At 42.6% G+C, this 26,475-nt stretch overlaps 1 protein-coding gene across 5 annotated transcripts; it reads left to right on the top strand.

Moving 5' to 3' along the window:
- Positions 1–5,417: 5,417 nt before the first annotated feature.
- WFS1 (wolframin ER transmembrane glycoprotein) lies at positions 5,418–26,416 on the top strand. 5 transcript variants are annotated; one of them, XM_083398964.1, is made up of 8 exons: positions 5,418–5,866; positions 8,113–8,208; positions 15,844–15,926; positions 17,830–17,974; positions 19,318–19,488; positions 20,369–20,452; positions 22,947–23,092; positions 24,048–26,416. In XM_083398964.1, the coding sequence occupies exons 2-8, from the start codon at positions 8,118–8,120 to the stop codon at positions 25,848–25,850; spliced, it is 2,523 nt and encodes an 840-aa protein (XP_083255090.1). In that variant the 5' UTR covers positions 5,418–5,866; positions 8,113–8,117; the 3' UTR covers positions 25,851–26,416. The 5 variants fall into 5 exon arrangements, with proteins under 5 accessions (XP_083255090.1, XP_083255092.1, XP_083255091.1 ...); XM_083398966.1 differs by having other exon boundaries at positions 5,434–5,866; positions 8,116–8,208; XM_083398965.1 differs by having other exon boundaries at positions 5,438–5,913.
- Positions 26,417–26,475: the final 59 nt, after the last annotated feature.

The raw sequence follows: 26,475 nt of genomic DNA on the forward strand, positions 1-26,475 counted from the left end.
TTCCACTAATCTAGTACTGTATAGAAAAGGACTAAGCCAACATGTTGTTGGAGAAATAGTAAGGAGATTGTTTATTTAAAATACATGATTTTACAACGTTCTGCGTTTATTAAGTTTCGGGGAAAATAGTGGATGATATAAATATAATTGTGTGGGTAATTTTTTTCCAGGTAATTTTTTTTTTTGAACTATGTACCTACTATATGGAATTCGACAACTGAACACATAAATAGATCCTTCGTGCCATTACTGTGACCAAGAGACCGATACTGATGCACTGGAAAGGAAAGTGTATGGCTGCATTTAATCAGCTGATTGAAGATATGATCACACTTGCAATTTATGAACGGATTGCTTATAGGTGTAGACTTTGCATGGACAAGTATAATGATATCTGTAACGCATTTCTTCAAAATATAGTAGGCTAAATATATATACCTATATGTATTTGGATAATAATAATACTTATATTTAAGGTAAGTATATATATATGGAATTGTAATTGTTAAATTTTATAATGATATAATTCACATTTTCCTTCTTATTTTATTTTATTCAATTAAACAATTATTTAAAATAACATTTAAAAAAGGAATTATAAAGGATTAGGAATTTCTATGATAATGGCTAACCTAAAACAGAACGAGAGATTTTATTTTTTAATAAACAAGAGCATTCTTGATTTGAATTTAGGTGGGTTAAAGAATGAACACAATTTGAGCACTTGATTGTGGGACATAATTTAATGACATTTGTAGAATAGTAACAAAATTAGATAGCAGGATTACAAAATGTTGAGGAAAGCATTTGGGTTACAACATTGGCGTAGCCAGAATTTTTGTTGGGGGGGTAGAACCTCAGTTAACTATGTATTTATTTATTTTTAGTGGGGCAGCTGCCCTTCCCTGTCCCCCCCACCATTGGCTACACCCATGCATAATAGTAATAATAATAATAATAATAATAATAATTTATTATTTGTACCCCGCCCATCTGGCTGGGTTTCCCCAGCCACTCTGGGCGGCTTCCAACAAAGATGAAAAATACACTAAAATGTCACATATTAAAAACTTCCCTGAACAGGGCTGCCTTCAGATGTCTTCTGAGTGTCAGGTAGTTGTTTATCGCTTTGACATCTGATGGGAGGGCGTTCCACAGGGCGGGCGCCACTACCGAGAAGGCCCTCTGCCTAGTTCCCTGTAGCTTTGCTTCTCGCAATGAGGGAACCGCCAGAAGGCCCTTGGCGCTGGACCTCAGCGTCCGGGCAGAACGATGGGGTGGAGATGCTCCTTCAGGTATACTGGACCGAGGCCGTTTAGGGCTTTAAAGGTCAACACCAGCAGAACCAGGAAACAACTCTCACCTTTGTCCCTAGCTCGCTGGAGATCATCAACCAGCGCGACCAAGGCAGTTTCAGTCCCATGGTGAAGCCTGAATTATGATATTGAACCCACAGAATGGGAAAGAATATGGAACAAGATGCCTAGGAAATAAATCTCAGCAAAGTTTCAAGGCACTACCCTTAATATAACCAGTAGGTGGCAATGTGCACCCATCAATTTACTATATATTAACCCCAAATGCTCTGTGGGGGGGGAAAGGGTGTTTCAGTTTACCCACTGGCAGCTTTTTAGGGGATGTTGTTCATATAAACAAGACAATAATTGATCCCAACCCCTTTCTTAGCTTAACTAGGGGTGTGCCACCAGCCAGAAAAATATGATTTGGATAAAAAATTGATTCTATAGTTCTTGTTAGCAGCCAGGGTAGTTATGGCAAGAAAATTGAAATATTTAGAGGGATTTAATAAGGATTTATGGTATAGTCAAACCTGGTCGATAGCTATTGCTGAAAAACTAACCCCAAAATTAAAGGTATACTAGCGGGAAAACATTCAACATTTCATTTTCTACTATGTGCTGGGGGAAATTATTATTATTGATTATTGATTACTACCATGCATCCTGTAAAACATTCTACTCTTTGGAATTCTTAAGAACTTTTCAGCTTTAAGTGAGAATATAAGAAGACCTCACTGACAATATTCTGATATTTATAAATAAAACAAATCATTTTTAAAAATCACTACCTCACAACACCAATAATTATTTTTCCCAGGGATTCGTAAATTAAATGACTTAAATTTGTATTTGGTGTATGTGTGTTTAATTCTAATTTGCATTCAGTTGAATTGTTCACCCCCCCCCCTTTATTTCTTTATTGATATACTAAATGTTCTGGATTATATAAATAAAAAGGAATTTTTTTTAAAAGAGTTGATGCCACATGGAACAAACTCTGGGGCATGGCACTGCTGCACTCCCATCTTATACCAAGTTAGAGGAGCAATGCTTATAACAGTTTTGGGATGCTGCTAAATGCCAGGACAGCACCCTTGCACGTCTAAAATAGGTCAGGCCTATGACTTGTAACTACAGGTTGCTGACTTGACTATTTGACTTTATAGGAACAAAACATTTTCTGGTGCTGAAGAGAAGCAACAAGAAACCATGCTGAGCTCTGCCCGTTAAGTGATTTACTGTATTTGTATATGTTATGGTTACCAAATGTCCCCGGATTTATATTTTAAGTGTTGTAGATTTATTAGTAGGGAATGAATGTTGTTGTGATTGGTTCAGTGGCACAAGACACATCATATGGGGACTTCTGGTGAGGCAAAATGGCGGGTGCCATGGAAGCAAGGAGCTCCTGAAGCCAGCCAGAGCCAACTGCGCTACTAGGCTGGCTCCGGAGGCTGCTGAGACTGCCACTGCCGCCACCGCCAAGGGGGAACCGGGGACGCCCAGCGTGTCAACTGGGGGAACCACTGACACACAAACCCCGCGCAGCCCAAATCCATCCGGGAGCAAGAGCTCCCAGCCATCTGGCCAACCGCCCACAGAAGATATTACTTCTTTTTTATTTTATTTTTATAATATTTTATTGGATTTTACAATAAGTACAAAACGACAAAAGATAAAAGACAACACAACAAAAGAAAGAAAGAAAAAAGAAAAATACGGCAACATACAAACATGTAACAGCAAAAAATATAAAAAATAAAAATATTAAAAACAATTTTTGTCTCCTTGTATTCATTGCATTAACTTGTTTCTCCGACCTCCCCAGACCTCCCTTCTCTGTATTCCAGATCGTATATTCTGTCAGCATATTCCTTCCCTCTGTCATAATTTGATTTTATCATAATCTTAATATCTTAATATAATTACATTTCCTTATATCTTAAAATATTTAGATCTTTTTCTTTACCCTTTTTTACTAATAACCTTTTACATTCAATCTGGTGTCATCAGGCATTCATTATCTTGTAGTGTTTCTGTAGATAGTCTTTAAATTTCCTCCAATCTTCCTTCACCGTCTCTTCTCCCTGGTCTCTGATTCTGCCAGTCATTTCTGCCAATTCCATGTAGTCGATGACTTTCATCTGCCATTCTTCCAGCGTCGGTAACTCCTGTGTCTTCCAATACTGTGCGATGAGTATTCTTGCTGCTGTTGTGGCGTACATAAAAAATGTCCTATCCTTCTTATGCACCTGTTGGCTGACCATGCCCAGGAGAAAGGCCTCTGGTTTCTTTGGGAAGGTGTATTTAAACACTTTTTTCAGTTCATTATAAATCATCTCCCAGAAGGTCTTAATCCTTGGGCACGTCCACCAAAGGTGAAAGAATGTACCTTCAACCTCTTTACATTTCCAACATTTGTTATCGGGCAAATGATAGATTTTTGCTAGTTTGACTGGTGTCATGTACCATCTGTATATCATTTTCATAATGTTCTCTCTTAAGGCATTAGATGCCGTGAATTTCATACCAGTGGTCCATAATCGTTCCCAGTCAGCTAGCATTATATTGTGACCAACATCTTGTGCCCACTTAATCATTGCAGATTTCACTTCCTCATCCTGTGTATTCCATTTCAACAGCAAGTTATACATTCTTGACAAGATCTTAGTTTTGGGTTCTAACAGTTCTGTTTCCAATTTTGATTTTTCCACCTGGAAACCAATTTTTCTGTCCATTTTGTAAGCCTCCATTATCTGGTGGTAATGAAGCCAATCACAGACTCTATGATATTACTTCTTTTTTAAAAAAGAAAAAACTTTTTAAAATAACATTTTTTTCTCTCTTTTTTTTAAAAAAGAGTGTCCCTGGATTCTTTGGAAAAAATCTGGTAACCTTATTATACGTTTCAGAACTAACTTCTAACAATTTGCTTTATTTGTCCACTAGTAAGCTATAGTCCAAAATGATAACAAGCAGATAGGATTGTGTTGGCTATGCTGACTGCAGTTGGGCCTGAGATTGAAAAGAATCCAAGGAATTTCTCAAGTAATGATGCATTCCGGTCATTTTCTTCCACAAATTTTATACCTAGAGATAGTTGTTGTATGCCAGAAATGTGTGCTGTGAAAACTGATAGTCTCGTAAAAGTGTCAGCCTTCACAACATCTTCCCTCAAAATCTGGCCATGCTATTTTATTAACTCATTCTGCATTCTTGTAGATGCGTATTTAGTGTTGCGTATTTAGCCCATTGTTGTAAACTATGAGTTACAGCTCATGGTTTGTTTCAAGTGAGACAGGCTACAGGTCGGGGTTTCAGCAGGGTGCTGGGCCAAACCACAGGTTAACGCTGCAGCAAGACTGAGAAACGAGTGGTGGTGGTTTGGTTCTGTGGACCAACATGATTGCTTCTACTTGCTGAGTTATGGTGTGGAAACCTGGCTTTTCAGTGAGTTGTGCAATTCAGAATTTTTCTTTATTATCCACCATTTTGGAAATGATTCTTCTCAGTTTAAAGCGAGAGGTTGAAGCATGAATGAATAGTAATAGCTGCTAATCTTTGAGTTAGAAAGTACTATTCTCATAGCAGATGTTAATCAAAGTTGGACACAGAAGGCAAAGCAATGACAGTTTTGCTTAAAAGAAAAAACCAGCATTAGGTTTCCATTAAAAAAAGTTCAAATGCCCCGCAACAACACAAGATTTTGAGTGGTATTAATTAGCAACCCGGGTTTGAGGCATCACTGAAATGCGCATTTTTGGGGTGCTGCGAAACATGAAGGTTGGGCTCTGCAAAACTTTGGCACGGTTTGGAGTAAAAGGGAGAAGGCTGAATTCTGCGTGGTGTTACTACGATCCCTGGTTGGACATCGCAGTTACTCAGTTCGGAGGAGGGAGTGCAGCAGCAGCAAGCAAGGTTTGCGCTGGAAATGCTTGCAGAGCTTTGGCGGGGGATCCCCGATCTTGGGGTTCCAAGTTAATGCAGCAGGAAAAGCTCCCCGGGGCAAGAGCCGGCCTTGCGCGCCGCCCTCGCCCTCGCGCCTCCCGGCCTTTCCTGGGGTGCGCAGGCCGAGGGGCGGCCGGCGAGGGGCGGGCAGGAAGCAGCTGGGCAGCGGAGCTCCTCCCGGGCCGGACGGGGAGGGGCTGCGGGGACTCGGCCCGGCGCCCCGTCCGCGCCTCCAGGTGAGGCGGGTGGCCGGAGGGCTCCTCCCCGTCCCCGCTCGGCCCTTCCCGGCGCCTCGCGCGCCCCTCGCGGAAAGACTTCCTCGGGAGTAAGCCCCACCCGCCGCCGGAGTTGCTGCCGGGAGGAGGCGGCTTTCCCCTCGGCGGGGCGGGGCGCGCTTGGCGGCGAGGAGGCGGCTCCCTCGCGCTCGGGGCGCCGCTGCTGGTGCTGCTGGTTGGGCGCGCTGCTCTGCGCTCCGGGAGCTGCTGCTCGCCGACCAGAAGAGCGAGGGCGCGGCGGCGGCGGCGGCGGCGGCGGGCGAGGTTGAGGCGAGGGGCGCCGCGCCGGGTGGAGGCCGGGCGACCCGGGGCTGCTCCGAAGAGGCGGCTCTGCCGGGCGAGGTAACTCTTTCGCGGGCAGCGTCGAGGGAAAAGTCTCCCGGCGTAATGTAGGTCTCTTACTCAGCATATTTTGGAGCGCTTCTCAAGCCACGCTTGCTATATTAATGAGAAGCAGCCACATGAAAATAAATCCCCAGCGCGTCTTTTCGGGCGCCCTCCGCTCTCCATTTTCACTCCCAAGCGCAGAACCAGAAAGTTGTCATTTCTTCCATCGCACCCTCGCCTTTTGTGGAAACCTCTCTTAGCGGGGTCGCTGTCTGAGCAGACCATTGTTCCGATTTCATTTTGAACAGTCACTTTAAAAATGTGCCTTTTCCAAAATCTTTGGCACCGAGACGGTTAGTTCATTTTGGCACGCGGAGCAAGCTGCTTATTTATTGGCGGCGGTGAGGGTGAGGATAAACCTTTCTTTCCCTCATTTCAGCTTTCCCCTTGCAGCGCCCGCTTCTTGCATTGAGAATTTGCCCTTGTTTTATAGTTCTGGAAACTCTTTGCAGGAGCTCTGCTTGGGCCACGAGCAGAAATGGAAGCTGCTGGCTGGAGCTCTGTCTCTCTGTGCGCAGTTAGCTGGCTCCATGTCCTCCGAGAAATTCAAGAACTAAACCGGACAGCTGCAGAGGCAGCTTTTGTAGCTTCCGTATCAGCATGGAAAACTCTGAACAGTGTCCGCTGAACTGACCTTGTAAAAACAATTCTGCTTGTAACAACCTAATGTCCGACTGATATTCTGAAACTTGCAATAGCTTCATATTTTCGGATTTGTTATTTTATCGGGCGTTAATACTTGTAGTCTGCTCTTTGCATTTGAGACTGCCTATCCTAGAGGAAAAACTGGCTGTCAGACGAATAATTATGCCCCTGGGATAACCAGACTCCAGTTTTTGCCCATAGTTATCTCTATGGAATCTTGTAAACAAGACTCCTCCCCTCTAGTTGCCAACATGAGTAGCTAAGTGCTGGCAGGATTGGAGCCGGATCTGGGTGACTGAGAAGCAAGAGGCAGGCTTGGGTGAATCCTGAGGTATGTGGAAGTATAAAACTTCTTTTTTTAATCCCAAAGGGGCACCCCCACCCCAGAAAAATCCACCGACGACTGAGAATGCTTATGGTCTTCAGGGGCAACAAAATGTGTCATTTCTGTTGGGCAGGGGGCAGAGAAGGAAATTGCCCATTTTGAGCTCCTTATTGTGTCCTGGATAGTACTATTATTGTAGTCTAGCTGGAATCCTGAGCAAGAACACTCCTGATAGGATACTGCAGCATTTTTCTGTAGGTCCCTCTTGTGTTTCTTGATCATCTTAACTGGCAGTAGAGGTTAGTCAAGTATTTTTTAAAGCATCAATCTAATCAATATATAATATTGATTATATAAGCCACTAGAAGCAATACAATCATCAGCTGGTTTGAGACTTGCAGTTAGCTAAATGCAACAAAGTGTTTCAGTTTGGATTGCATCTGTTCGGGGTTCTAGCTCCACACCTGGTGAACATGCTCAGTCCTATTGGCTGCTTGTGTTGCTGTTTTCTCTATGGCCAAGACACATTTATGCCTGCCTCAGTTTCCCCACTGATGTTTATGGACATTTATTTCTTCCTGACATTATTTAAAAACAGCTTCTCATTGTGAACCAGGCAGCTCCCTTTCCAGACAATGAGATTCCCCCCCCCCATGGGTATCTAAATACCAAATAATATAGCTATGGTTCTCCATACTCGCATTTCAACTGCTCCATTTCATTCCCCTCACCACCCAGTTTACAGGCTGCTGCTGCTGCTTCTTTGTTTTCAACCTTCCATGCCACTGACCTGTTATGGGGCTCTTTGAGGGATTCCTCTGTTAGGTTCCCCTTCTTTTTTTATCCCCTGCACAAAATGTTCACTGCCTGTAGTGTATTTTGGTCAAGCAGCTGACAGGCATGCGAAGCCTCATAAGGAGGAGAGGGTGACTACTAATTTCCTCTTCTTGCATGCAGATCCTTGTAAACAGATATCGGGTGGGTCAAAATCTGCGTGTGTTAGAACTTATTACACATCCTGATACGAGCAGCAGTCAATGTTATGAGCTTTTTGCTCAGTAAAAACATGTACCTTGAATGAAATACATCTTGTAGTTAGTTTGCTTTTCTCTCAAAAGATAAGCATCATTTCCATATGCATTACTGTTTTATTATGTTCATGGTTAAAAAATTAAAAACAGCACACAGTGGCTATAAACTTTCTCCAATCTCTGTTATTTCTAATCTGTAGCAGAAATGGATTCCAAACAAGATCCTGCTTCAGGCATCCATTACACTCAGCTTGGAAGATCCCAACTAAATGCAGCTGCTGGTGCTGAAGGCCAAGGTGAGGGAAATCAGAAACCTTGATCGTCTTCTGGGGATTTAGTTCTTGTCTACTTAGTTCCACCTCAGTTTGCCAAACAGGCAGAAAGGGATTGTTGAGATGAACAGGATGCATGAAGCGTGAAATGGATTGTACTTGCTGTGAAATAGGGTTATGTCACTTTCTCAGGTCATCCTGGCACTCCCAAGACAGGGGGAAGCCTGGGAGGAGTGTGGCCACAGGATTGCTGAGGTGGTTGGAGTATATTTGTGGCGCAGGGGCAACTTTCCTGCTTGGAAGGAGGAAAGGCTGGCAGGGGGCTTCCTTGCCCAGCCAAAACACCCAAAGTGCCTTGGCCAAGCAGGAGCCAGCGGGATAGACCCTGCACCTCTTTCCTGTGGCTGCCATGTGCACCTCAGCCTCATGGTGGCCAAACCAGCCTGGGGAGGGACAGCTTGACACAGGTTTGGGGTGGGCTACAAAGGCCAGTCATAAATCTTGGACCGCATCAATATCATTGTTTCTCTTAATTATCCCCTCATAGTCTAATATCAAAGGTTTTTATCATGTTTCTTAGAATGGAAAAGTTGCTCTGAATTTGGGGTGTCAAGGGAGGCAGTGGTCCACCCCCCCCCCAGAAGTATTCATGCTCAGATTCCACTCACCCAAATGTCTCTCCCTGCCCTCCCGAGCAGCCTGGGTGGCATATGGCAAGACTGCTGTGGGTTGCTGGTTCAAGTCCTGCTGAGGGAGACTTTACCCTTGGGGACCTGTATCTGGTCTGGTCATCCTAATCCAACAGCTGTGGGAAAACGTGGCAAGTGTAGACCTGATCATCACAGTTGCTAGGAGTCCCATTAAAGCTACTCTATTCTGAGATTGCTAAAATAATAAATTAATATTTCTGGATGGCAACTGTTGAAAGCGTGGATCTTGGTCTAATCTACTCTTCAGTGTCCATCAATGCAGGCATTTGATGTGCTTATAAAGTCTTCAAATTGTTTGAAAGTTTTGCTTGCATTGGGTCTTGCTAGAAAGTGGATAACTTAAAATTACTAAAAAAGGCATCTGGAGCGACACAGAAGGGTCCTGTCAGATTCACCCAGTTACCTGATCTGCACCATGAACGACACACTGGATTAATCTTTAGACTGTTTGCTAGGTTTCAACCAGAGATTTGGGAAAGAAAGTTACAGTGGTGCCTCGCAAGACGAAAAGAATCCATTCCGCGGGTCTTTTCGTCTTGCGGTTTTTTCGTCTTGCGAAGCAAGCCCATTAGCGGATTAGCGCTATTAGCGCTATTGACATTTTAAGGGCTAAAAATGGCTTTTTAACGCTTGGGAGATTAGCGGTTTTGCTGCTAAAATGCTTTTAGCAGCTTAGCGATTCAAAATAAGGGGTTTTGGAGCGGGGGGAAAAATCAAATTTTTTCGTCATTTTTCGTCTTGCGAAGCAAGCCCATAGGGAAATTCGTCTTGCGAAGCGCCTCTGCAGACGGAAAACCCTTTCGTCTTGCGGGTTTTCCGTCTTGCGAGGCATTCGTCTTGCGGGGCACCACTGTAGTTGGATGTAGAGTTGCCTCCTGCCAGATGGTTTATTTGTGAAAGAAGGAAAGAGTGCGCCTGTACAACACAATGAAGATTGACTAGTTCCTGTATTGTCATTGTTTACTTATACAGTGGTACCTCTAGTTACGGACTCGACCCGTTCCGGGGCGCCGTTCATGCCCCGAAAAGTTTGTAACTAGAGCGCCGCTTCTGTGCACATGCGTGGCACGATAGAGCGCTTCTGCGCACGCATGCGGGGTGAAACCCGGAAGTATACACTTCCAGGTTTGCCGCATTCACAAGCCGAAAAGACGCAAAATGAACCTAACGCAACACGAGGTATGACTGTATATTGATTAGGTGAATACATCGAAACAGGGCCCTGTCCTGGTTTCTGATCCATAATTGACTTCTGACTTCTGCTCAATGATTGAAACTAAGATCTTCACGTCAAATCTTACTATGGACTAACATGAATTTATCTCTACTCATAAACTCTTATCTTTAATACTGTAACAAATTATTGTGTTATACATATCTTTATGAGTTTGAGTTTGTAATCTCTGTTTGAGTTTGTAATCCTTGTCAGAATACATACTTTTGAACGGATTAGTTTTTGTTACAATTGGCTATTAATTTGCGAGCAGGGACCACTCCCACTATTGAAACTTAAATTGGCCAGAGTTCTTGGTGTGCTTTTTTCTTGTACAGTGGTGCCTCGCAAGACGAAAAGAATCCGTTCCGTGAGTCTCTTCGTCTAGCGGTTTTTTCGTCTTGCGAAGCAACCCCATTAGCGGATTAGCGCTATTAGCGGTTTAGCGGCTATTAAAGGCTTAAGGGATTAGCGGATTAGCTGCTAAAAGGCTATTAGCAGCTAAGTGCCTTAGAAAAAGGGGGTGGGGAGCGGAAAAAACCACCCAGGAATCGCAAGACATTTTCGTCTTGAGAAGAAAGCCCATAGCAAATTCGTTTTGCGAAGCACCTCCAAACGGAAAACCCTTTCGTCTAGCGAGTTTTCCGTCTTGCGAGGCATTCGTCTTGCGGGGCACCACTGTATATTGATTAGGGCTGAAGATCTCCTTTCGTGCTTAAAAATACTCTGTGTGTTGGATCCAGGGTTTCCCATCTGTAAACAAAATGCCTTCAGTTCATGGAAGGCCCCCAGATCCAGTGGAGGAAGTGATTTTTGCCGCATTTCCCCTTTCCTGCCTGCCATCTTACAACCCTTTGGAGGAGATTTTCTTGGGGCTGCGGGGAGATGGATGAATCGCCTCCTCTGTGAGCGGAATTGTGATGATTCCAAATCTGGATCAAACTCTATGTAAATGACTTTCATTGTTCTCTGAATAATTGGTGCCACATAAAAAAAAAAATCAAATTATCCTTTGTAACATGTCTTTTTTATTTCATTCTTGTGAAGTGTCAAGTGATTTGGCCCTTTTATTCCTCCACCTACATATCTTAAATGTGCTTCTTATTACTGTCACTGTGGGCGTAGAAATGTCATCCCCTTGGCACTTAGTGTGCCTGATAGCTTTTAGTTGAGGTGTGACTAACCCTCCAGTGATCACAGATGCTTGCGTAGCAATATCTCAGAATTCTTTCAGTGACTCTTGCTTCCGTGTAACACATTTAGAGTGGGATTTTAAGGATGCCAAAACACCTGTGGATACTTTCCTCCTGACACAAACATAACAAAATCCCATTCTCTAGTGGGATGGCATGTTTGTCATTGCTGCTGAAAACTGAATATAAGATGTTAATAATACTGTGTGGATTTCTCTCTTCGCTCTCAGTATTGCTGACCAGTAGATACATCTACTTTGCTTATTGAATCTTTAGTTAAGTAGCTTTCTTTTTTCGCATTTTCATAATTACAGCAAAATCAACTGCATTTCTTGTTTAGTCTAGTAAATAGCTAATCTCTTCATCATTTTTAGGGGAGAGAACACATTTATTGCATGTGCTGACTCCTACTTTGCAGAGGATTATTTATGTATTTGTTTATTTGAGGGATGCTGAAAGACATTGCCAAAAGCAGGTGGGATATGGAACCTGGCTCCAGAGACAACGACACTTTTGCGGCAGTTTCTTACTTCCTGATTAGAGAGAGACCTGAAGGAGCTGAGCAACAAAAAACACTTTTTTTTTTACCCCAGTGGGGATAAAATAATAATAATAACAATTTATTATTTATACCCTGCCCATCTGGCTAGGTTTCCCCAGCCACTCTGGGTGGTGTCCAACAAAATATTAAAATACAGTGGTCTGATAAACATTAAAAGCTTCCCTAAACAGGGCTGCCTTCAGATGTCTTCTAAAAGTCTGGTAGTTGTTCTTCTCTTTGACATCTGATGGGAGGGCGTTCCACAGGGCGGGCGCCACTACCGAGAAGGCCCTCTGCCTGGTTCCCTGTAACCTGGCTTCTTGCAGTGAGGGATCCGCCAGAAGGCCCTTGGAGCTGGACCTCAGTGTCCGGGCTGAACGATGGGGGTGGTGGAGCAACAACTTGGAGGGGGGGTTGAGTTTGAGCAAGTGGCTACTCTCCTCCCTCTAAGGCAGGCATGGGCAAACTCAGCCCTCCAGGTGGTTTGGGACTACAATTCCCATCATCCCTGACCACTGGTCTTGTTAGCTAGGGATCATGGGAGTTGTAGTCCCAAAAACGTCTGGAGGGCCAAGTTTGTCCATGCCTGCTCTAAGGGTATCTCTAAATGGAGCAGTGCCCTGGATGGCCACGAAATTTTACAGTGTCCCCTGAAACCTGTTTGCTGGTGGTAATGGAGCATGACTCTCCTTCCACAGAACTGGCAGGCCCAAAAAGAATTTGAGGTAGTGTTGTTCTACTTAACTCTTGCAAATGGTATATCTTTCAAGGGTCTTTGGGAGGGGGGCCTGAAAGAAGTAGCAGTGGAACCTTGCACCCTCTTTATTCTGTGGTGGCCAGACATCTGACCATGCAAGAAGTAAGCGAGTGTCCCAGCATCTCAGATCCGTGGTGTGTCTACTGTGGGCTTTAGCAGGTGCCCATCATACTAACCCTGGTGACATTCGTTTGGGTACAAGTTGCAGTGTAAGCACAGATAATTCTAATCAGGATTTATCAAAGCTGTTTGATCAGTGTAGTTTAAGAATGGAACGGGACTTGATACGTAGGATGCGGCCTGGTCCCTCCATGTGTAGCAGAATATTTATTCAGCCACAGAACTCACTTCAAGGAGTATAAATAGACTCTGGAGAAGCTAAGAGTCTGTCCTTGTTAGATGAAATATCTACCAGTGATTCGAAAGCAGAAGTTTCTATGTTAATTGCAAAGGGCTTGAGGGCCCGAATAGCCGGTGTGATGAAGGCATGTCTGCCACTAATAATGAAAGCTTTGCACCTACTTCCCTGTTGTAATGCCTGCTGGAACTCAGGGATTTTCCTCCACCTTGTTGGTTGCTGCTGTTGGAGGCTGAGGAAATGCCCTCTTTCCAGCTGTTTCACCCCTTACTATTTTTTCAAAAAAAATGCTTGGGAATTATAAACCACTGAGCCTTGGGCTTGCCAATTGGAAGGTCTGTGGTTCGAATCCCCGTGACGGGGTGAGCTCTCGTTCGGTCCTGGCTCCTGCCAACGTAGCAGTTCGAAAGCACGTCAAAGTGCAAGTAGATAAATAGGTGGGAAGGTAAACGGCGTTTCCGTGCGCTGCTCTGGTTCGCCAGAAGCGGCTTAGTCATGCTTGGCCACATGACCCAGAAAAACTGTCTGCGGACAAACGTCGGCTCCCTCGGCCAGTAAAGCGAGATGAGCGCCGCAACCCCAGAGTCGTTCACAACTGGACTTAACTGTCAGGGGTCCTTTACCTTTTTAATTAGATAATCTGTTTGAAAATAACTTCTGCATAAAAATGTGATAGTACTGCTTAGTTTTCCTGAAATTGTCAGAGCTGCTGCTAATAAGGGGACTAGCCATAGAACCAAGTGAGAAAAAGATGAGGACGTCTGATGGACTTGCTTCAGATTGAAGAGTTTCTTCATCGTCCACTAAATTGCAGGAAGGTGTATTTCAAAGAGTTAAGAAGAAATTCTGCAGCCGGTTTCTTCCCTTCCAAGAATTAAGAAGGTGACCTTTGTAAAGTATGTGCTTGTTTTGAAGACCGGCCGTGCATTTGCATGAGTCAGAGCTTTTTGAAAGGCCCAGTTTCATGCTGAACATAAACTTATCATCCAAACAAAGATGAATTGGCTTCCAGAGGAGATGGAGGAAGAGAGAAAATGAAAATATACAAGCAGCTATGGTGGTCCTGAGACACAGTTTTTCAGCGCGTTGCACTGTTCTTACGAAAACAAACCATGGCACTTTCTGGCCTAGAGAGAAAGTCGAAATGGTGACTCGCTGCTGTTCCAGTGTAGCAGAGCTAGTACTATACAGTGGTGCCTCAGGTTAAGAACTTTGCTTCAGGTTGAGAACAGAAATCGTGCTCCGGCGGTGTGGCAGCTTCGGAAGGCCCCATTAGCTAAAGTGGTGCTTCAGGTTAAGAATAGTTTCAGGTTAAGAACGGACCTCCAGAACGAATTAAGTTCTTAACCAGAGGTACCACTGTATCCACAGATCCACACCATCCCTTTAAAGCACTTAGACCACTTTAACAGTCATGGCTTCTCCCATAGGATCCCGGAGAGATTCTTAATGGTGCTGTCCACACAGAGCTAAAATTCCCAGCACCGTTGACAAACTACAGCTTCCAGGATTCTGCATAAATCTTAAAGTGCCACAAGAGTATTTTAAATATGTCACAAGATATAGGACATAAATATACAATTTGAGGATTGGGAAAAGTTGTGGAAGGTGGATTTGAAATTTACAGATTGTTCTCTCTTGAAAGAAAACTATATGAAAATGATCTATAGATGTTATATCACAGCAGTACAAATGGGGAAAATGTACAAAACTGGGTCAAATACATGTTGAAAATGGAAAGGAAAAAAAGGTACTTTGTACCATATGTGTTGGGAATGTAGAGAAGTTAAAAAAATTGGGAGATGATACATAACAAATTGAAAAAAATGTTTAAAATGACATTTGTAAAGAAACCAGAAGCGTTTTTGTTAGGGATTTTAGGACGAAACCTGCCAAGAAAAACAAATAATCTATTTATGTATGCAACAATAGCGGCAAGAGTCTTGTTAGTACAAGGATGGAAGAATGAGGAAACCCCAACGAAGAACAATGGCAAGAAAAACCGATGAGTTATGCGGAGTTGGCAAAGTTGACATATAAATTACGTGAGAAAGGCAATCGTGACTTCAAGGAAGAATGGGATCTTTTTACAAACTATCTAAAAAAACAACAAAATGATTTTGACTCCTTGGCAGGTTTTGAATAAACAACCACAAATTTATTAGTAGAATATATGACAGATAAGGCAAAGATATGTACAATTTTTAACATGCAGAGAATATGTTCAAACAAATCAGAGTGGGGAGCTGAGGGAAGTCTTTAGCGGATGGGAGAGGGAGGGGGGAATAAAGGGGGGGGAGTACCGGGGTTTTTTTTGCTCTATAAGACTCACTTCTTCACTTCTAAAAAGTAAGGGGAAATGTGTGTGCGTCTTATGTAGCAAATGCAGGCTGCGCAGCTATCCCAGAAGCCAGAACAGCAAGAGGGATTGCTGCTTTCACTGCGCAGCGATCCCTCTTGCTGTTCTGGCTTCTGAGATTCAGAATATTTTTTTTTCTTGTTTTCCTCCTCCAAAAACTAGGTGCGTCTTGTGGTCTGGTGCGTTTAATAGAGCAAAAATACAGTAATTGGTTATTTTGATTGATAATTTGTTTTGTTAATAAAAATATATATTTTTTAAAAAGAGTATTTTAAATATGTGGTGTGCCTGTGACCAAGATCCGGTTTGGGTTAACAAATTTATTACTAATGCCAGGCGCAGCATCATTGTTTGTAAAGACTCTTTCTTGCAGCTGGAGATTTGACTTGCATTCCTGAAAAACTGAATTTCAAGCGTCAGTGAGTACATGATCTGCTCAAGCTGTGCAGGTGGCCCGGTGGTGGTAGATGGGGCCAGTCTCAATGCTCCTTTAGTAAACGCAAGTCTTTCTTTGCCTGCCTTCTGTAGAGACTGTGATGGAGGAACCAGAGGAGCTCTTTGAAGAACTTCTGGAAAGAGCAAAAGCTGGGGAACCTAAAGCACAGACAGAGGTAATTTTTCATGGTTGTCACTTTCCTGTATTTTTGTTGTTGTCGTTTAGTCATGTCCGACTCTTCGTGACCCCCTGGACCAGAGCACGCCAAGCACTTCTGTCTTCCATTGCCTCCCGCAGTTTGGTCAAACTCATGCTGGTAGCTTCGAATACACTATCCAACCATCTCGTCCTCTGTCGTCCCCTTCTCCTTGCGCCCTCCATCTTTCCCAACATCAGGGTCTTTTCCAGGGAGTCTTCTCTTCTCATGAGGTGGCCAAAGTATTGGAGCCTCAGCTTCACGATCTGTCCTTCCAGTGAGCACTCAGGGTTGATTTCCTTCAGAATGGATAGGTTTGATCTTCTTGCAGTCCATGGGACTCTCAAGAGTCTCCTGCAGCACCATAATTCAAAAGCATCAATTCTTCAGCGATCAGCCTTCTTTATGGTCCAGCTCTCACTTCCATACATCACTGCTGGGAAAACCATAGCTTTTACTATACGGACCTTTGTTGGCAAGGTGATGTCTCTATTTTTTAAGATGCTGTCTAGGTTTGTCATTGCTTTCCTCCCAAGAAGCAGGCGTCTCTTAATTTCGTGGCTGCTGTCACCATCTGCAGTGATCATGGAGCCCAAGAAAGTAAAATCTCTCACTGCCTCCATTTCTTCCCCTTCTATTTGCCAGGAGGTGATGGGACCAGTGGCCATGATCTTCGTTTTTTTGATGTTGAGCTTCAGACCATATTTTGCGCTCTCCTCTTTCACCCTCAATAAAAGGTTCTTTAATTCCTCCTCAGTTTCTGCCATCAAGGTTGTGTCAACTGCATATCCGAGGTTATTGATATTTCTTCCGGCAATCTTAATTCCAGTTTGGGATTCATCCAGCCCAGCCTTTCGCATGATGAATTCTGCATATAAGTTAAATAGGCAGGGAGACAAAATACAGCCTTGTCGTACTCCTTTCCCAATTTTGAACCAATCAGTTGTTCCATATCCAGTTCTAACTTTCCTGTATAGCTCTCTTTAAATAGTGCTGGATGCCCTAATTAACGACTAATTAATTGTTTAAAGTATTATGCTGTAGTTGTAACTTCATAGGATTATAAATGGCGTTGCGCTGAATTTTCAGAGATTCCATTTTTACTACAGAAGCTTGCAGTTTGGGAAGATGTGAAACACAGGAGGGAAAACATCCGTTACAGCCGTGGGGTAACACTAGTCTCCCCCCCCCCCCCCACTGCCCAAGTGAGGGCTGACCAGGACTTCATCCTGTCTTTGACTTAGAGCAACATATTTGGTCACTCTTACCCATCTGTGTTGGGACGCGGGTGGCACTGTGGGTAAAAGCCTCAGCGCCTAGGGCTTGCCGATCGAAAGGTCGGCGGTTCGAATCCCCGCGGCGGGGTGCGCTGCCGCTGTTCGGTCCCAGCGCCTGCCAACCTAGCAGTTTTAAAGCACTCCCAGGTGCAAGTAGATAAAGAGGGACCGCTTACCAGCGGGAAGGTAAACGGCGTTTCCGTGTGTGGCTCTGGCTCGACAGAGCAGCTTCGTCACGCTGGCCACGTGACCCGGAAGTGTCTCCGGACAGAGCTGGCCCCCGGCCTCTTAAGTGAGATGGGCGCACAACCCTAGAGTCTGTCAAGACTGGCCCGTACGGGCAGGGGTACCTTTACCTTTACCTTTACCCATCTGTGTTACGTAAAACATCAGAATAGATGTCAGCCGGGTTCATTTTGAAAGGAATCCTTGGTTCGCTGGTACTTTTCTTTCAATATGAAGTATGCTATGGAATATGGCTGTTCATAAGGCGAACCCTGATTTGGACGCAGAAGAGAATTGTAGGATCATAGAGTTGTAGTGGTGGAAGAAACCCTATTTAAATTAAAACAAAAAATAAAAATCTTTTTTCTATGTTTGTATAGGTGGGGAAGCATTACCTGAAGCTTGCAGAAGACCAGGATGAGGAGCTGAACAGTTGCAGTGGGGTGGAGTGGTTGATCCTTGCTGCCAAGCAGGGACGAAGGGAAGCTGTTAAACTGCTGAGGAGATGTTTAGCGGAAAGAAGAGGTATACATCCCTCCTGGTCCTTGACAATTAACACCTCCATTGTGAATTTCAAGAAACTTCTGTTGAGCTACCTCAAGGATAAGCATGTTAGAAAAATCTCAAGATTTATTTTTATTCTATTTAGTTTTATAATATTTATCCTGTGTGCTATGATCCTCCTTTCTAGGTGGAATCTACACACATTTTTAAAATGCTGTGAAAATGCTTTTTTAAAAAAAAGTTTTGAATTTTCCATAGCTCGCCATCGCCATCTAATGTTACATTTGTATATTGCACTTTACAACACACTTAAAACGTTGAGCGCTGAGTCCCTAGTCCCTGTTCAGCGGTCTAGCAGCTTCGTTTTGAACTTGTTGGAGCATGTGGGTTTTCATCAAAAGCAAAACCCAGCAAAAATGCACGGCAGCCATCTAAGCCTGCAAATTACTAGACAGAGTTTGAGTAACTGAGGTTATTCAGTCTTTCCACAGTTAGTATATTAGCCTTGGCTAACAAAGGGCAATCCATAACACTGAAGCCACTTGATCCTTTAGCAACAGTTATAGATCCATGAGCTTTCCCAAGCTGCACTCCCCGTGGTTATGGTGGAGTGAAGCCATTTGCACAAGTCATTGAACAACATATTCCTGAATAGACGAACCACCCTCCATCAGTACCCTCATGGAATGAGTTTCCAGTTTTTGGGCTTCCTCTAGTCCAGGGGAAAATGTGTGTGGCTGGTGGTTTGCTTGGCTACATTTTTGTTCTTTGTGCGCAGCCACTCACAAGGGGAAGATGAGATTCTTATATTCTAAGAATCTGCAGTTTTGTATACACCTTTAAAGGCCAGATGAGCAGTATGCAGAGGATTACTTAGTATTTACCAACAGAAAGAAAATAATTAGGTTTTTTTTTTTAATGGCATAAGGTTGGAGAAGGGTTTTTGGTCTTGGCTACAATGAGAACCAGAAAGTGCATGTGATTTTTGCAACTCCATTTGCCTAGCTCTCATGATCAGACTTGGCATCAGCCCCGTGTCATGATCAGGCAAAATTCACTTCTCTACTCATCAACAAAACTCTTTTGGGTATGTAATTCATTAAGAAGAGTCTTTGTTCCAAAGGGTATGTAGAGATGCCTTCTGTAAAATACAGTGTGAATTAAGGAGTTGCCTACTTACTTTAGCTATGTAAGATGTGAATTTAGAGTCTATGCGAGTAACCTAACTCTGGTTTGAAATGTGAGTTAGTTTTTGCAAGCACTTTGATATCTTTTGAAGTGACAAATTATTAAAAGGTGTCAACTCTTCCCTCAGCCTAGAAGGTGGGATAATCGTACCCAATTCATTTTTTTCTTTACTTGAGGCATCACTTCAGAGAATGAACAAGAAGTGAAGAAATTATCATCAGAGACTGATTTAGAAAGAGCCGTGAGAAAGGCTGCATTAGTCATGTACTGGAAACTCAACCCAAAGAAGAAAAAGCAGTTGGCTGTTTCAGAACTGTTAGAAAACGTTGGCCAAGTTGACAGTGAAGGTTTGTATCCAATATAATATAAAAGATGTACTGAACGTGAGTAATTCTTCCAAAATTAGAATGGTGTAATTAAACCTTTGCTGTAGGGAAAATTGCTTAGGAGAAAAATTTTTTGCAGTGATAGTCATAGGTATTATTTCATTAAAACATGCAAGCGAAAGAGCACATGAACTCCACTGTGCTTTCTGAGAATGTAAAGTGTCTGGAAACAATAGTACCTTATCTATTATGGCCATAAGAAACAGTCTTTAAACTGAGTAAGACCATGATCCATCTAGCCTAGTATTTTCGCCCCTGTCTGGCGGACTCCTCCAGATTCTCAAGAAGAGACAGGTCCTTCCCAGTCCTATTTCCCAAGAACTGGAGATGCCCAGGAATCATAAGAATTAGTTGATTGATCTGTTAGGTAAATTACATATTCTTTTTCATTAATTGGGATATTATTATTTTTTAAAACCCTATTATTTTTAACCCAAACCCTTATAAAACTGCAGGTAGCATGCTTAGGCACAGTATTTTATTTCTGATGCGTTACTGTAATATAAAGTGGCCCTCAAAGTTAAAGTGACAGTCTTTAGTTTTTCACACTATCTTCGCTCTCTTTGATTTCTCAAAAATTGCTCCTTCCTATGGCAAAAAGGTTTCCATCTAAACAAGAGGCATTTTGGATAATTAATCAACTTTACATTCTAATCCATTGAAAGCTGTTTATTGAATCAGCCTTTACATTGCTTTTTTAAAACATGGGGGCCACAGCTATTTTGAAAGAGCAGATTCCTATGCTACACAATTGACTGATGCAGTATGTATATCATTTGGGTGAGTTTCTCTTTCTTTGAATTTTCCCACTGATGCTGTGTGAAATACCTTGAACAAACAGGTGGCGAGGAACAGACTGGCGGCCCAGTTCCAAAAGCCGTACAGAAGCAAAGAAGGATGCTGGAACGGCTGGTGAGCAGCGAATGTAAGGAAGCATTTCTTCTGTTAAAATTGGACCTTATACATGGTTTGGGCTAATTCTTTTATCAGTTACCTTGTGAGAAAGATGTTGGAGATCATGTCCTCAGAATGTTTTTGGTTGGGCTCAGGATGCGGTTTTCTAACGGTCAGTGGCGTAGCGTGGGGGGTGCAGGGGGGCCCGGCCGCACCGGGCGCAATATCTGGGGGTTAGGGTTAGGGGGCGCAAATCCACGGGTTAGGGGGCGCAAATTACTTCGCTTGCCCCGGGTGCTGACAACCCACGCTACGCCACTGCTAACGGTTGCCCTCCAGTGTCCTGCTGCGCTGCTCCAAATTGTTGTCCTTCACGTTTGAGTCTTTTCCAAAGTGGGGAAGCAAAAACTTCCCATAAAGAGCCAGCAGTGTTCAGCTGGTGTGTGTGTGGGGGACTTTGTTGGGGGAATTGATGCACGGTCGCTGAGTGACCTTTGACCATTCACACTCTCATCATCATCATCATCATCATCATCATCATTATAAACTTTATGGCACTGGCATGGCATCATTCACAAAGGGAAGAAAAAGAAAAGCAACAAAAACCATAAAAACACCAGGCACTGCAAATACAATAAACCATGATCACGTCTCCTAGAAGTTATTTGTTGCATACGATAGAATAGCAGGGGGATCTCAGGTAGAATATGCCACCTTACCGGGAAGAATGGCAGATGAAACTGATGGACTACATGGAAATGGCGGAAATGACTGGCAGAATCCGAGACCAGGGAGAAGAGTCGATGGAAGAAGATTGGAAAAAATTCTGTAAAGTATATTTACAGAAAAATTGCAAAATTAATGAATGTTAGAAGTATATTGGAATGAAGTTATATGGTTTTAGCAGAAGGGTTATTAAGAATTATATGAATATTAAGTGTTAATGTGTTAAATTGGAAAATTGAAAGTTAAATTGTGTTATGATAAATTACAGAACAAAAATTGAAGAAGAGGGAAAGGATTTGTTGAACTAGATAATTTGAACTAGAATACAAAAAAGGGAGGTGCGAGGAAGTTGAGGAAATAAGCTAATGAAAGATTTGGATATAAAAATTTGGATGTGTGTTTTTGTTCTTTTTTCTTATGTTGTATTGCTGTATTGTTGTTTTTTTTTATTGTTGATGTATTGTTTGTTGAATTCATGTATTGTCTTTTTTCATTGTTTTTCTTTTTATAATTATAAAATATCTAATAAATTTTATTTAAAAAAATAAATAGAATATGCCGGCTTAAATGTTCGAATCACCTGCATCATAACCTTACCTCTCAGGGTTCTTATGGGGGAAACCTCAGGTGCTTTGCTTCTTGAAGGAAGGGCAGAAGGCAGAGGGGGCCTTGTGTCCATACATTGAGGCAGAGGATGGGCAAATAGCTTCTTTTGAGTATCTGAATTGACCTGCCACTTACCCCCTCAGGGGGTTGTATGCTGCTAAAGCAGGGGATGTCATGCTTATTGAGCAGTGCACAGTTGCCCTTTTCCAGCCGTTTAAGGGTTTGGATAATCATCGGGGCCCACCAATAGCATCCTTAAGCCTCTGGGAAAGGGCCACCTCCACCTTAAAGGGGGAGGTGAACCTTTTCTCTTAGCCTTTTTTATTCCAAGTGTCAAGACAGCTGTTGCTCAATATTTTCCACCATAACTGTTAAGTTTGAAGTTACAATTCTTTTTCTTTTTTCATAAAGTCATTATTCCTAAACTTAGTTTTATACATTCTCCCAATTTGCCTGACAAGAAAGGCATAATTACTAGTCTGAAACTTCCTTGGATTATCACTTGGATCCTAAATGTAAACAACAACAACAAAAAAACAGACAAGAACTAAAAAGACTAAGATCCTATTTATTTCTCAGGATGTTTAAAGGGCTAGTTCATTCAGAGTTCCTGAAATCCACTTTTTAAAAATAAAGGCATAGCAGTATTTTAATTATCTGTTTGGAACTTGGGAGTCACGAGCTCATCTTCATTTAGTTTAGTCATTGGCCATGATGACTGAAACTGATGGAAGCTGGAGTCCAAGATCTGGAGGATCACAGCTTCCCCATCTTTGGTTGATGAGATCAGCAGTTCAGGCCCATCGTTCAGGATTTGCATTTACTGGTGTATGTGACTGGCTGCCTTTGCAGAGTTTCATTTTGCTCTTCATCCTTCGATCGCCATGATAATTCTGAATATTTTCTAGAATTTTATTTCCTCCACAGGCCCCTGCGGCAGTCATACAGTTGAATAGGCTTAAAGTTGCATAGTTAAGGACATTATAATCTTGAACTCATGACTTCAATGGGAGAGTCAAAAGGAACAGAGTTTTGCCACGGTTAAAATGTTGATATCGGAACCAACTTTAAATCTAGTCTTGTTGGTTTGTATGTGTTGTCACTGGTTAATAATCCACCGTTAACCATTTTCTCTCAAGAAAAATCCCTCCAAAAAATGTTTTAGTAATGCGTTTTGTGTTTACAACTTTCAGCTAAGAATTATATTGCCTTGGATGACTTTGTTGAAATCACCAAAAAGTATGCAAAAGGCATCATCCCAACCAACCTTCTGATGCAGGATGACGATGATGATGAACTGGCAGGAAAGAGTCCAGAAGACCTTCCTCTTCGACTCAAGGTGAAATTTTGTTTAAGAATAAGTGAGGAAGGCCAAGGTTCTAAAGTGTGAAAATTGAATGTAGCCTCATTTTTTCCTTTCCTTTCAGTTGCTCTGTGTGTGTGTGTGTGTGTAACAAGAATACTTGTTGTAAAAAGCTTTAGCAGGTCCATTTCTACACTTTCCATTCTCCTTTTGAAGAGGTTGCTTTTCTACTGGCAGCCGAAATTCTGTGTCTCATCTGTTTCCCACTACTGTATAGACTTACAGTGGTACCTTGGGTTAAGTACTTAATTTGTTCCGGAGGTCCGTACTTAACCTGAAACTGTTCTTAACATGAAGCATCACTTTAGCTAATGGGGCCTGCTGCTGCTGCGCCGCTGGAGCACAATTTCTGTTCTCATCCTGAAGCAAAGTTCTTAACCTGAAGCAATATTTCTGGATTAGCGGAGTCTGTAACCTGAAGCGTATGTAACCCGAGGTACCACTGTAATTGATAAACTCATATAATCTGCCTCTGGTTTCTTTACACTCTCTTTCGTTTTCTCTATATAGATTCTCTATCACCTGGTCCTTGTCAGGCATTTGAGTGTTGGGTTTTTAAAAATTCCTTTAATTTGCAAACCTCTGCATATGTGGGGAGCCCCCCTTCCCCAGTGTGTAGAACACAGGTTGCCTCTGCAAAAAGATATATTTTTAAAAGGACTCATTTCACTTCCATCTCGTATGTACTTGGATCACCTGAGTTCACCATTTCAATGGGATGAAATGGTGACAGGTTTTGCAGTGTCTGTGGGCACTAGTTGAGAGCCCAACACAATGGCTATCACAATCAGCTTGTTTGTTAAAAAGAAGAAGAAGCTTCTGAAACAGCTGATCAGGTTTGGCTTGATTGTCCATTCTGTCCAGGGGACATGGGGTGATACGTGATGCTACAAAAGAGTTGTTGCGTGAACTGCATTTTCTTTCTTTCCAGGTGATAAAGTTTCCACTTCATGCCATTATGGAAATCAAAGAGCACCTTATAGATCTTGCATCTAAAGCAGGAATGCATTGGCTGTCCACTATTATCCCAACACACCACTTCAATGCTCTCATATTCTTCTTCATCATCAGTAACCTGACCATTGACTTCTTTGCATTTTTTATCCCACTAGTTATCTTCTATCTGTCCTTCATTTCTATGGTGATTTGCACCCTGAAAGTCTTTCAAGATAGCAAAGCCTGGGAAAACTTCCGCACCCTCACTGACTTGCTCCTTCGCTTTGAACCCAACCTAGATGTTGAGGAAGCGGAAGTGAATTTTGGCTGGAACCACTTAGAGCCCTACCTTTACTTCCTCCTCTCGGTGTTCTTTGTCATTTTCTCCTTCCCTGTAGCTAGTAAGGACTGGATACCCTGCTCAGAGTTGGCCACTATCTCTGTTTTCTTCATGGTGACAAGTTACATGAGTTTGGGCACAAGCGCCGAGCCCTACACACGAAGAGCGTTACTCACGGAGGTCGCGGCAGGTTCCCTCTCCTTATTGCCGGTTATACCTGTTCATTTGGGCCATTTGAAGCTATTGGGGAAAACCTTTTACAGCATTCCTGTTGGCCACTTCTTTGTCCTGAACGTGAGCGTTCCTTGCCTTTTGTTTTTGTATTTGTTTTATCTCTTCTTCAGAATGGCACAGATGAGGAATTTCAAAGGCACCTATTGCTACCTGGTTCCTTATTTAGTGTGTTTCATGTGGTGTGAACTGTCAGTGGTGATTTTGAAAGAATCCTCTGGCATTGGGCTAATTCGTGCCTCCGTTGGCTACTTCCTTTTCCTCTTTGCTCTTCCTGTTCTCATGGTAGGCATTGCACTGATGTGCCTCGTCCACTTTATAAAATGGTTCATAACATTAGAGCTCATGAAGATTGTGGTAACTCTTCTGTTGTGTGCTGTTCCGTTGCTTTTCCGATGGTGGACAAAGGCCAGCATCTCTGTGGTTGAAATTGTGAAATCCCTAACAAAGAGTTCTATAGTTAAGCTTATTTTGGTGTGGATTACTGCCATAGTGTTGTTCTGTTGGTTTTATGTGTACCGCTCAGAGGGGATGAAAGTGTATAACTCTACCTTGACGTGGAATCAGTATGGGTTCTTGTGTGGTCCCCGGGCTTGGAAGGAAACTAACATGGCGCGCACCCAAATCTTATGTAGTCATCTGGAGGGCCATAGAGTGACTTGGACGGGAAGGTTCAAATACGTGAGAGTTACCGACATCGACAATAGTGCAGAATCGGCAGTAAACATGCTTCCTTTTTTTATTGGTGACTGGCTGAGATGCTTGTACGGTGAAACATACCCAGCATGTGATCCCCAAAATGTAACCCTGGAAGAGGAGGAACTCTGTCGTCTAAAGTATCTGACGAAACACGACTGCCACATGAAAAGGTTTGACCGCTATAAATTTGAAATAACAGTAGGCATGCCTTTCAACGGAAGCAAGGTTATGGAAGAGGACGATGTGACCAAAGATATTGTGCTGAAGGCAAGCAACGAGTTTAAGAAAGTGTTATTGAACTTGAGGCAAGGAAGTGTCATTGAGTTCAGTACCATCCTAGAAGGCCGTCTTGGCAGCAAATGGCCTGTTTTTGAGCTGAAAGCCATTTCTTGCTTGAATTGCATGTCTAAACTTTCTCCCGCAGGAAGGCATGTGAAACTAGAGCATGACTGGCGAAGCACTGTCCAGAAAGCTCTCAGATTTGCCTTTGATTTTTTCTTCTCCCCATTTTTGTCAGTTGCATGCTGAATTTTAATTGTCATATCTACACAACCAAAGATTTGGCTTAAAAACAAGTTATAAAAATGTTTCAAAGGAATGAAATTAGTTTTGAGTACAATGCACAATGCCATCTTAGTAATTTCTGTGCTGGACATGTCTGTATGTGAAAAACATTATTTGCCTATTAAAAGCATGAACAGTGTTTCCTACAAGAGCTGATTTTTAACATCAGTCGGAGATATTAAAGCACTTTATTTAGATAATTCACTCTTCCACTCTCCTATACTTAAAGCTGACTTCATGGGTGACAACTGTCTAGTGCCAGTTATGTAGTGATTCATACAAAAATATTAACTGTTCTATGAGATAGAAATCGTGTATTCGGTGTTGGAGAATGACAGACTTTTAAATCAGTCATCAGTTTTGCTGAAAGTATTCTTGAACAGAAAAGTACTTGAGTGATCATGGTGGAAAGTCTGAATGGCTACTGTGTCGGGATCTGCACTGAAGCTGGAAATGGACATCTGTCTAATGGTCTGTATATATGAATACAAACACTAAATTAAACAAGGATTCAAAATCTGCATTATAAAGATTTGTAGTCTTATTTGAATACGCTTTTGTCTCACACACGCCTACCTACCATTCTAGA

The sequence above is a fragment of the Podarcis tiliguerta genome (assembly GCF_965153285.1).
Source record: "Podarcis tiliguerta genome assembly, chromosome: 9".
Classification (NCBI taxonomy): domain Eukaryota; kingdom Metazoa; phylum Chordata; class Lepidosauria; order Squamata; family Lacertidae; genus Podarcis; species Podarcis tiliguerta.